This window comes from Populus trichocarpa, chromosome 1 (assembly GCF_000002775.5).
Source record: "Populus trichocarpa isolate Nisqually-1 chromosome 1, P.trichocarpa_v4.1, whole genome shotgun sequence".
NCBI lineage: Eukaryota > Viridiplantae > Streptophyta > Magnoliopsida > Malpighiales > Salicaceae > Populus > Populus trichocarpa.
This window is the reverse complement of record NC_037285.2, coordinates 26868790-26881210: the sequence shown is the minus strand read 5'-3', so window position 1 is coordinate 26881210 and position 12421 is coordinate 26868790. Positions and strand designations below refer to the sequence as shown.

Here is a 12421-nt window from a genome sequence, read left to right as displayed (position 1 = left end):
TAGATGGCAATTATCAACTAGAACAATTATAGTCAGATTTGACCATTGATAAAAGATTTAGAGGCTTTTTTTTTGGTGAAAGTTCATAGAATTAAAATTATAATTAAATAATTGTACCACAACTTTTTAGTCAGCAATTACTAGCAAGATTATTGAGGACCAACGAATCTACTCAAAACTCAGTTGACTCGTGTAAAAAAACATCCAACCCTTAATTAATCTAGTCGACTCAGTGTGACGGCAATCCAAAAGAGTATACTAAAGAAGTTTCTCATATGTTTAACAGATGAACCAACTACAATTAAACACATCATATGATTCAAAACTAGATGAACTGCTGTTCCGATTATTTTAACCGACTTTAGAGCTCATCATGAGCTAGCACAAATTGCAAAACTAGATGAAAAGGAGAAGCAGCAGTGACAAATTAATCTTATAAATAAAAGATATCTCACAAGATATTGACATATAAACATGTCCATGTCCTTTCTTAGTAGTATACACTTATTGGTGATCCGCGGATGGAACCAGACCTTATTTTAGCGTCGTAAAAAAATGTTTAGGAGATAATAGTGTTTTTTTTTTAAATAAAAGAAACCCGATAATTTGGTCAAACCTAAATTAATTTGATAATATGTTATAAAAATAGACGACAACAACAACAAAAAACAAATTTAAAAAAAAACAATATTGGGTCGAGTTAAGCTGGGTTAACATACAAAACTCTTGACTTGGTATATGAAATCGAAATAACTCCATAAATTGATGAAATAAAAAAAATTGTAAAAAAAAAGTGAAAAAAAAAGATGTAAGCAAACCTAATCCAATCTTTCAAACCCGTGACCAAAAGGTTAACAAAATCCCAATAAAAAAAATGTTGAGGGATGAAATCGAAAAATAAAGTTCTAATAAAAAAAATTAATTAAAAACAAAACAAGACAACAATCAAAAGAATAAGGACTAGATCTGACAAAAAGTAAATTGAACTAAAATATTAAGGGATGCAATAGAAAAGATAATTTAATTAAGAAAATGATATAAAATATTGAGAAATGTAGTTCAAAAAGTAATTTAATTAAGAGAATGACTAAAAAAACTTATCAATAAAAAGAATGAGTATTAAATCTGAAATGCAAAAAAAAATCAAATGAGGGTTAAATCGAAAGAAAATTCCAAATCTATGGATTATTTAAAATAAAAAAATAAAAATAAAAAAACATGAACCAAATGTGAAAGAAAGAAAATTGAATGGCTGCTTTGAAAATATATAGGGGAATACTCTGAAATAAAGAAAAAGAAAGGAAAAAAGAAAAGAAAAAATAGAAACGGCTAGTAGAGCAAAACCCGACATTTTACGGTACACATGCTGCCTATTAATAGAGGTGAACCCGTGATGAATAAAACCTTGTTGTGGAAGCTGGATGTTGGCCACCGGACAAAGATCACGACAACATTCACGCTCATCTGCGTCAATGACATACGCAAATGACTTTTTTAAATTAATTAATATTTTATATATGTCTAAATAATAAATTGCCTTTATTAGACTTGATAATCACAAAAAAAAAAAACAAAAAAATCAAAATGGAAAAGACAATAAAACCCCCGAGGCAAAGACAAGTTTAATTCAAGCACATTTGAGGTTATTTGACTGTGCATTTGAAAGGAAAAAAATAAAAAATACCCTTGCCCTCTAGTGTATGATTTTTTTTATTTTTAAAAGCATACCGGCCATTTTTTTGTGCAAATAACTATAAAAATACTATTATACCACTGCTTTCAAGGCCAACAATGTTATGTTGATAAGAACAAAATCATTATTTTAATATTTAAATCCACAGCATCACCTATTCTAGAACAACAATAAAAAATGCTATAGTAATCTACCCCTTTTAGTTTCTTTTATCTAGATTAGTGACCCATGTAATGCCACGGGTCACACCAAAATTTTTATGAGAGGATTATGTTTTTAAATAAAAAAAAATTTAATAACCGGGTTAAATCTTGATTAATTTGATAATACAAAAAAATAAGGTAACAACAACAACAAACAAATCAAATAAATATTGCCCTTGGCAAAGCTAGGCTAACACGTGAAATCCATGACTTGGACATGATATATGTCTATATTACATGTATATCGTGTGTCTTGGGTCATGAGGTTAGAATAATTTGATAGAAAATAATTGACGATAAATAAAAATAAAACTGGAAAAAATTAAAAGACTAATATAGATCAAAATATTTAATATCGCAACAAGAGTCATTTATCTGATTGTGTTTAATGAATTTCTATATTAAAATCAATTTGTAATAGAAATCGTCACACATACAAAATTCATTGAATAAAATAAAAGAAAAAATACTATGCAAAACTGCACGTATTAAAAATATTATAACAAAATAAAAATTATATATTTATAAAAATAAATTTAATCTATATAAACTATAAAAGAAATTACAGATGAATCATACTAACCTCTTCAAAAATTAAGCACACCCAATATAATTAAAAAATAATTGTTATCTAAAAAAGTCTAAATAAGAAAAAAATAATCGTAGAGAAGGGGTATTAATTAAAATATAAACTTAAAAAATATTTAAAAAAGACATAAAAATGGTTTTAATTAATAAAAATCAAAATAAAAAAAGAAAAACAAAAAGAATGAGGTCAGGCGCTGCTAGTCAAGGTCAAATGCCTGACCCATCAAGAAATGGCCCGGATGTGCGGGCCTGCAAGGTTAGGCCCATGCACGCGGGCCTTTAATTTTTTTTTTTAAGTTACTGTGGCACCAGTTCTTTAAAACAAAATAGACAACGTGTTATTTTGATTATCTAGATTCTGGTCATTGTGGTGGTCCGGAAATAAGGTTCATGTTTTTCCACTCAAAAACCAATACCAAAACATTTCTAACCCAAAATATCTAAAACACGTCTTAGTAACCTTGTTAAACCAATCAATGACTTCTAAAAATACAAAAAAAGAAAAAAAAACACCTCAAATTCAAAAATAAAAAATTTTCCCAACTCAAATATGATTTTTAGGCATTTTCAAAGTGAAAAACACCTAGTTTGAACTCCTCTCATCATATGTAACAATTTGACACAAAAATCAAATGTTTTGGTTGTCAAAATTGTCGCTAACGACAAATTTATCTATCTATACTGGAATCCAGCAAGTCCTAGTAACCTTGTTAAACCAATAAATGACTTTTGAAAATACAAAAAAAAACATCTCAAAATAAATAATAAATAATTTTTCCAACTCAAATATGATTTTTAGGCATTTTCAATGTGAAAAACACCTAGTTTGAACTCCTCTCATCATATGGAACAATTTGACACAAAAATCAATTGTTTTGGTTGTCAGAATTGTCACCAATGATAAATTTATCTATTTACACTGGAATCCAGTATGTCCCTCTCTCTTCTCCCATCAAAAAATGACTGAAAAATGGGAAAAATAAAGTTTGGCACCAAAATTGAATATTTAAAAATTAAAGGGACCAATTAGGTAAGATATAAAAAAGATGGGTGACTAAAATGACTTTTTTAGACAAATTTTAAAGTCGTCACCTATGTTATCATCGGGTTTTTTCACTTCGGACCTTTGTCTTTTAATTCAACCCTTATCTAGATAATTTTAAAATCGTCATCTATTTTACCTGTTTTTTTAACTTTAATTCTCTATCTTTTTATTTAGTTATCCCTTAATATATATATATATATATATATTATGTGGTAATTAAAGCTCAAAGGAACTAAATTAAGCAAAATAAAAGTTTGAAAATTAAATTAAAAATTAAAAAAATCACCACTATAATACATACAGTGATTTGTAAGATGATGAACAATAATGACTTATGGTGAAAGGAAACACTCTTTTAGTTTTTTTAGGAGATGTTTGAGGCAATGATAAATATTGTTTTTTAAACTGATTTTTTTATTTAGAAATATATTAAAATAATATAATTTTTAAATTTAATATCAATATATTTAAATAATTTTTTTTAAATAACTTAAAATATAAAATATAAAATTCAGCGATACATTAAGAGCATGTTTGAGAACGCGGTTGAAAAACTGTACCGCTGCGAAAAACTGACAGCTTGTTTGCTTTTTTATTTCAAAAGCGTTTTTAAAAAAAAATTATTCTTTTTATTTATTTTTAAATTAATATTTTTTTTGATATTTTTAGATCATTATAATATGTGATATCAAAAATAATTTTTTTTTAAACTATTATTTTAAAATATTTATAAATAAAATAATTTTAAAAAATAACTCCAATCCAATCCAATCATAATCCAAAGACGGATAAAGACGCATATGTTAGCGTCACTGTACATAAGATTATATAATAGCAGGACGTGTAATTCCCGCTCAATAATTAAGTAGCTCCAGATTGAAAATGGGAGATTATTACGTACACCCTGAACTGATATTTGTCCAATCAATTATTAAAGTTGATGGATCCACCTGGACGTGTAATTCCCACTCCATGATAGATAACGTGGAAATGGTTGCATCATTGTTTTTTAAAAATATATTTAAAAATTATTATTATTTTATTTTTTAAAATTGATTTTCTTGTAAAGTGAATTTTAAAAAAGTGAATTATTTTCTGATATTTGATAGTGTCATGGAAAATAAATTGAAAAATACTTTCCAGTATTTGGTTATATTATAGAAAATAAGCTGGAAAATAGCTTATTAATGTTTTATTTTTTTAAGTTTATTAAAATAATAAGGAACAAATCTTACAAATTAAAAAGTTGAATGAGAATGAAATTGAAAAAAAATCTAATTTCATAAATTATCTGAAATAAAATAAATAATAATCAAAATAATAGAGATCAAATCTAACAAATAAAAAAATCAAAAGATGATGAAATTAAAATAATAATAATAATTATAATTTCATAAATTATTTTAAATAAAATAAGTAACAATCAAAAGAATGATGACCAAATTTGATAGATAAAAAATTTCAATTAAACAAATAATAAAAGAAAATCAAATAACAATCATAAAAATGAGGACCAAAGTTAATATAAAAATCAAATTAAACTAAATTTTAAGTGATGAAATTAAAAAAAAAAGATTCAAATAAAATATATATCAATCAATAGTTTGAGGATCAAATTTGATATAATCAGCAAATAATATAATATTTCTAAATTTTTTATAACTTCTGGAAAGTGTTTTCCGTCCAAAATAAAAGGAAAGTAATTTTCTAAAAATCAAGTTTGGAAAGTGGTTTCTAGAAAACCACTTTCCGAGCAAACAAACGCCCCTAAATTTTTGTTTGACTGAAAAGCGTTTTTCATTGATCAACTTTACTAATAGCAAATAAACACAAGAAATTTTGAAAATCTAAAATTATATATATATAAAAACAATTTAAAACAAAAAATTATTTCAAGAAATTTCAAGAACATTTTTTGAAGGAAAAATTAGAATATAAGAGAACCATTTCATTCATATACGATCCATGAATGGTTATTATGGTAGATCTTCCTATGAAATAACTAATAATTTCTAAGTCATTTTTTCTTCTTGTTTATTTATGTTCTTATAGGCATTAACAAGTGGAAAATACGTCAAGGTGCACACATCAACATTAGTAATTGAATGATGAAAAAGATAATGGGCACTGCGCAGATGAATGCTCAAGAACTACGGAAGAGGTGACCATTGAGAACCCAGAACTGAATTTTAGGAGCATCACAGAAAATCCAGGAATGGAAAAAAGAAACATGCAGACAAAGCAATGGCGTTCAGGATATCGAGATGCATGTAAAATCCAAATCAATACCAACTTCCCAATCCTAAGAGGAGAGGCAGGAGGCAGGAGGCAGGAGGCAGGAGGCAGGAGGCAGGACCTTTTTTAGTCTAGAAATGGATATCGGAGCTGACGGGCTTAATTCTGCAGATGTTGTTTTGGGCAGCGTCCCTGCTTGTCTTTGTTTTTACAGAGGCCATCTGCACGTAATTGGTGAGTCTGTATCTACTCCGCTGCAAGCCTGCAGTCTTTACATGAGGGCAAATCTTCCCGCTTTGTATCCTACAAGAGGCAATGAGGAAAAAAACTACTATACTCTCATACTGCTACCATAATCCAGTACTCGATCTAAACAAATCGAGTTGCCCATCTGGAATTAACTTTGCCTGCGAGATCCATCTCCTTCAACACACACAAAAAAAGAAAAAAGAAGCATTGTTTCTCGTATTTTGGCTAAGAAAAATCATTAATGTATCATTTTTTATGTAATTATCGTTGCAAAGTCATTACACCATGGCGCTACATTTACAAATCTTCCTTGCTTCGCTTTTTATTTTCTTTTTTTAATGAAAAAAGTATTTTCCAAAAAATATGAAACATTTTAGTGATATAAGAAAAGAGACGTAGCGTGATGGCAAAGTTCTCAAGGAGCGTAGCGTGACGGCAAAGGGCTTGAGATCTGCACAGTAGGTCTCGAGTTCGAGTCAGAGCGTGTACCTCTTGTAAGAGCCTGGGACAACCGGAGTTTTAAGTCCCCAAGGGGCGTAGCGTGATGACAAAAAGCTTGAGACCTGCACAGCAGATCTCGAGTTCGAGTCAAGGCGTGCACCTCTTGTAAGAGTCTGGAACAGCCGGGGTTTTACTCGCTCACTTGGGCTCACAAAATGCGCTTTCCGGGAATAGGGTTTCCTCGAATCCAAAAAAAAAAAAAAATTTATTCATTCATGTGCTCGATGAAATATTTCTTTACCAACAATATAACTTGGTTGGGCCTAACAGATGGAAAGGCAGAGTCGGAAAGTTTTGAATCTGCATCCATATTTGCCTTTGCTTTTGCTGGGCAAACCAGAAGCAGATCAACCCTTCTCCACGACTGTTATCACGGCAGCTATCAATTGCACATGGAATAGTGTTGCTGGCGTGAACCTTTCCACCGTCATTTATATGTATACTAACGATGGAGTCACTTCCCGGCGGCCTGAAGAACTACCACCTAGTCCAGTAAAACAGTCCAGTGCGCACAATATTCCGAAGAAGGATGCTCATGTGCACTGCAAGCATGGTATGGTTGAAAGATAAAATTGCTTTGGCAAGCGAAGGGCCAACTGCTCAGAGGCATCCAACATGCACAATTTTTAGAACGAAAAGTAACCGCTATTTTTCTTTATATTATCTAAAAAGTCGCACAATGCACAAAAAAAAATCATGGGATCGATTGACCAAAAAGGCTTTTCAGAAACTAGAGCTATAGCCTATACACTACTATACATATAATTACAAGAAACATTGATGAGCGAGAAATCAGCTCACAGATTAATTCTTGAAGGCAGGCGTATTCCAGGAGCTTGCTCTTTCAGCACAAGGCCTTTACAAGTAACTAGCTTTACAACACACTGAGCACTAAATTGGGACTTCAGCTTGGCTTTTCTGAACCCTCTCCCAACCACCTCTTCAATCCAGTCCTCCATTGCTCTCTCCTTCTCAGACAACCAAGCAGCTGCAAGTATTTGTACCATGACTTCATCATCAATCTCCAACAATATCTCATATCCGAATGCCATCTGAAATTGTTTGCCGATTTCCTTCACTATCTTTTCAGCAAGAGAATCAAAATCAAATGTCTTGAATACCACCTTTTCATCCACTTGATCAGAAAAATCTTCCAACCAAGCTTGCGAGCTTTCAGAAATGGAGTCACTGTCAGTGTCGCCGTAATTGGCACACTCTCCTGTGTCCTCTACAGGAAGATTCAAATCCAGATAGGATCGCAATGCCTTATGGGCCTGTTTGCTAGACTCACAGCTACTTTCCTGCTCCATTAAGTCACTGGTTGCATCTAATTTTCTTTTATTCCCATATGAGACCGCAGAGGTTATTTCTCTTGAAATCCTCACCTTCATTTCACTCCTTTTACTGGTAGCTTCCGCAGCATGTTCCACTAATATTTGCATTTGCCAGCTTTTAGCTCCAAGTATCATTTCCTCGGAAAACTTAATGGATTTGTTTTCTGACAGGAAGTTCGTATTACCCACTATGATTGTTGATGTTGCCACAAAAATGGTATTGTTGGTGCTAACTTCTCTTCCACGTGAATCTGGGAATCTACCAGTCCTCAAAGCGTAGGACAAGCTATGCTGGACCAAAGGATCAGCCTTGTCTATGTTTTCAAGAAAGATTAACGAATGGGGTTTCTTGCTCAACTTTGAAGCGATACGATCAACAAAAGTCATCGACCTCCCTAATTCATCATCATATTGTAATTCTTGGCTGTCAAATATGGAGTTTGATGAGCTTACCTTATCATGGGATCCCAAATCCAGAGATATAAAGCTTTGGGTACTGCCGAACATTACCTCAGCAAGTGCTGAAGCAATTTTTTTCTTTCCAATCCTGTCAGGTCCAAGTAGAATAAATGAAATATCTCCTTTGGAGTTTGAACCATGGTGTCTTCCATGTCCTGCTTTGCAGCGGGATACAGCTTCGCCAATAGCATACGTGGCTCTATCCTGCCAGCCAACTTTTTCAGAAATAGCTCTCATCACTGATTTGAAATCTCTTAAATTGAATTTCCCTCCTGAAAAAGGGCCAGAGAAGGAAGAAGATTTTGCAATCTGAAGTGAAGTATTGTCATCAAACTCTGCAGAACCAGAACCTGAGAAGTGCTGAAGATGCTCCATAGGGTCACGTAATTTTGTAATATTATGCTCCTGAGCACTAGTAGCATAAAGTGTTCCCAACCCCAAATGTGTGGTTACAGAAGTGACAGATGAAGATGATGTCCGGTCACTGGGCAGACTCACATTAGAAAGGGGGCACGGGGTAAACCAAGGGCTCTCTTTCTCTTTTTGCTTAAGTCTTGGAACTTCTTCCAGTTGCTTAGATCCATGATTAACATCCTCGGTTTCAGAATCTACACAATGTTTTGCTGGAAAGATCTTTTGCTGGTTCAAACAAACACCAAGATTTAGATTCACACATTGACTCTCATTTAGTGAGGAATCTCTGCTGCTGCTATTGCTTCTGCTCTTCTTCTCATCTGCTACACATTGAAAGCCCTCAGCTATGGAGACCTGGGATGTGGCCTGGGAAACATCAAATTTGAAGAATGGCTGTGCATGATGGAGACGTTGACAGATATCATTCCATTTATTTCGCAGCCCCAAAATTTTAGCATTCAATGCTGTATCATCATCTCTGGTCTGCACTGAAGATGAAGCGCACACATCCATAAATATGGCCACCAATACCAATGGCAAAACAGAAAATAAAAATAATGGGCAGATAAATCTTTGTGAACCTTTCATACAAGAACCGCATAGTTATGTGAGTGCATGGTGAGCTAAGTCAAAGATTTGCAACCACAGAGTAACACACCTTGACTGCATCCACTGCCTTTCCCGTGTCAAGTTCAGCCATCTGTAGCAAAGAAGGTAACTTCTCTGAGCTCTGATCAGCAACTGACGTTGTTGACCCCATCTTCAGAATAGCAGCAACATCTTTCTCATACTTTGCATTGCAAAGGTGACAGCATATAATCGACTGATTTATGCTGTTCGTTGGTTTTTTGAAATCAGATGGTGTAGAAAAGAACCCACCAAATGGAACAAAAGAACCCAACAAGCTGTAAGTGTCATGAGCAGGTAACTGTGAGATTCAATGGGTAAATTTTGGTCAGAAGCTAAATTGTACGTGCAGCATACATATTTGCAATTTGATTTTGGAATAGCAGTAGCCATTAACATGGCGCATCATTTCATTTTCAAGAAAATGATAAAAATACGAGATATAACCACAGGGGTGCAAGGGGAGAAGCAGATCAGCACGACACTAAATTTCACTTCATGGACAATTAAAACTTAAAAGTGAGATGTGATCAAACTTTAACAGTATTTCTAGATTCCCAAAACACGACACTTGAGTGCAAAATTTAATACAGTGAATTAATGCTAAGGCAACAAGAATAAGTGTCATTTTAACAAGACAATACTTGGCACACAAACAAGAAACCTACGAAAAAAATTTATGTTAAGTGAAAGCTTAGGAAATGCATCTACTAATATAAACAAGAATCCAAGATGACAAATAAGAAAGCAAATACACTAGTCCAAATAAAACAGCAGCAATCTCTGGTTCATAGAAGCAATTATAAGTAAAATTTTTTTTCAAATTCAGGCCAATCTTTTAGGGCCATATCCTTCTCCCATCTTCCTCTTACTGTATGCTACAATCAGAAATGCAAACATCAAACTTAAACTTCACCACCCTGCATATAAATTCTTGCATCCAAATTTTAAGAAATATCCAATGAAAGCATAATAGAGGTTATTTTCAGCTTTTGACCCAACAAATTCACAGTATAAACCGCTCACCTCGATTTTGAACTAAAATCGCCAACAGGACTCTTATAAGAAGCAATAGGCAGAACCCTAAGATCCCAATCCTTTTCCACACTCGAAAACCTCCCTACAGACTTTAAATATGTGTCATAACTATCTGCTGTTCCCACCAACCAAATTTTCCCCCTAAAACCCTCCAATAAACTCGTCAATTTTGAAACCAAATAACTCACAGCATCACCACACACATTTTCACCAACCAAAACCTTCATATCTCCGAAATTCACAACAATTCCAGGACCTGAATACTGCTCCAATTCCTGACCCAACTCCTCAAACTTCAATCCCATCTTCTCTTTGTCGCCCCCTAGCTCACTAACAAAATGAATAATCTCATCTTCAATGCTAATTACACTCACCCCATTAATCTCACTAGGCAAAACACCTCCTTTGTTTTCTTTATTTACACTATCAACAAAACCCTTTAAAGCCTTACTTGCATAAACCCCAACAAGTAACAAGTTTCTTCCTTTCCCATCTCTCCTCACTAAAGCCTCACCAATTCTCCTGCAAACATCATCATCGCCAACATCATCATCATCGAGCCCACTGCTAAAAGGAAAACTAAATCCGGGTGGTCGCCCCGGACCCGTAATATTCGAGCCCGGCAAGTTACATAGAAATATTGGGGCGCACCCGACCGGCGAGTATTTCGAACTTTGACTAACCGGCGGGTGAACTATTGCTATCTTTATATCATAACTCCTAAACCCGGCTTCCCCAAATACCCGACTCACAATCGGATCATCCAAAATCGATAAAATGAAATGTTTCATCTCAACTTTCAAAACCGACGCCGCTTGCTGGTTACAGTGTATTTGGTGCAAATGGAAATTATCAGGGTGTCTCCGTTGATTCGCCTGCGACCGTTTGATCGCTGCCATCAGGGAATTCGATATCGGTGGATCCTCATCAAGAGTCCTCGAAGATGGTAACCGGTCAAGAGAGACGCCAACAGAGAGGTCCAGAGCGCGAAACTGGCGGCGTGAAGAGAACGCGTTTGTGGTGGCACGTGAGCAGGCGTCCCGGAGAGTCGAGGCCGGGAGAGCTAGTAGAGCGGAGACGGCGTGGAGAGAGGTTGTTTGGCAGTGGTTTCTTCGACGCGCCACCGCAACAGCTTCGTCCAAAGCACGCGCTGCCTCATCTGTCAAGCATTGCCTCGCTACGCTTACCGGCGTCGGCATAGCCGGCGAGCAAGTAGGAATTCACGCGCGCGCGCGTGCACAGTATGTATTTAAGGAAGACAAGTTCTTGGGATTTTGTCTTGTTTTTTAAGGTGGTAATAAAAAATAGGAAAGGGTGTTTACTTCAACAGCTCCCTTTATGAATAATTTAATGAGGAAGAAGAGAGTGGGCAGAGAGAGGGGAGGAGGGGGAGCTGGTCTTGAGTGATTGTGGGTCAGGTTGGTTGAGCAATGGAACAAAATAAAAGGAGAGAACGCGTGGCTGGTCGAGCTTCAGCATTTCAGCATATTTATTATAGATTCTCTTCTCCTCTGGGATTTATCCCTTGCACCTTTTCTTCCCCCCCCTTCCTTTCCTTTGCAGTAAGTGAATTTTGGCTACACCTGGGAGAGATAGAGATAGAGAGGGATGCTGCGTCCACTGAAGCACAAGGGGCAAAGAGAGGACAGGACATGAGTCCCTGTCTTGGCTTTTTTGATGTTAAATTGAGGAGAATAAGTGAAGATTGTATCTGATAAGGTTATAGATTTGGTTTTACAATCTTTTACAATTAGGACAACCCAGGCTTGCGCTTCCACTCATTTCTTTTCTTCGTCTTCTTTTGGACAAGAAAGGATGCAAAAGAACAAAAAACCATTAAGTGGGTGAAGTTATCTCATCAGCCATTAACCAAGTCAAACAGAGCTTCACCTTTGTACAAGGCTGTAAATGAGCCGAACCGTTTCTAAGTCATCTTTTAAGCTTGTTATAGAACAGCCAAGCCGGGACCTCGCTAATCTCGGTTCTTTCATGACTCGCCTAGTTTGTTTAAAAACTTGTAAATAACTTATTAGTT

The 12421-nt window shown here is 34.6% G+C and overlaps 1 protein-coding gene across 1 annotated transcript; it reads right to left on the bottom strand.

The window, feature by feature from the left end:
• Nucleotides 1-7137: 7137 nt before the first annotated feature.
• Nucleotides 7138-12204, bottom strand: LOC7478524 (protein SMAX1-LIKE 6). The gene is made up of 3 exons (XM_024610669.2): nt 10375-12204; nt 9380-9626; nt 7138-9204 (listed from the first exon to the last, which is right to left on the bottom strand). Exons 1-3 carry the CDS (start codon nt 11583-11585, stop codon nt 7312-7314), a joined length of 3351 nt encoding a protein of 1116 aa, XP_024466437.2. The 5' UTR covers nt 11586-12204; the 3' UTR covers nt 7138-7311.
• Nucleotides 12205-12421: the final 217 nt, after the last annotated feature.

Coding starts and splice junctions, on each gene's coding strand:
- LOC7478524 (XM_024610669.2), bottom strand. CDS start 11,585: ATGCCGACGCCGGTAAGCGTAGCGAGGCAATGCTTGACAGATGAGGCA. Junction 9,627..10,374: donor GATTTTAGTTCAAAATCGAG/GTGAGCGGTTTA, acceptor TGACACTTACAG/CTTGTTGGGTTCTTTTGTTC. Junction 9,205..9,379: donor AGGCAGTGGATGCAGTCAAG/GTGTGTTACTCT, acceptor TCTTCAGTGCAG/ACCAGAGATGATGATACAGC.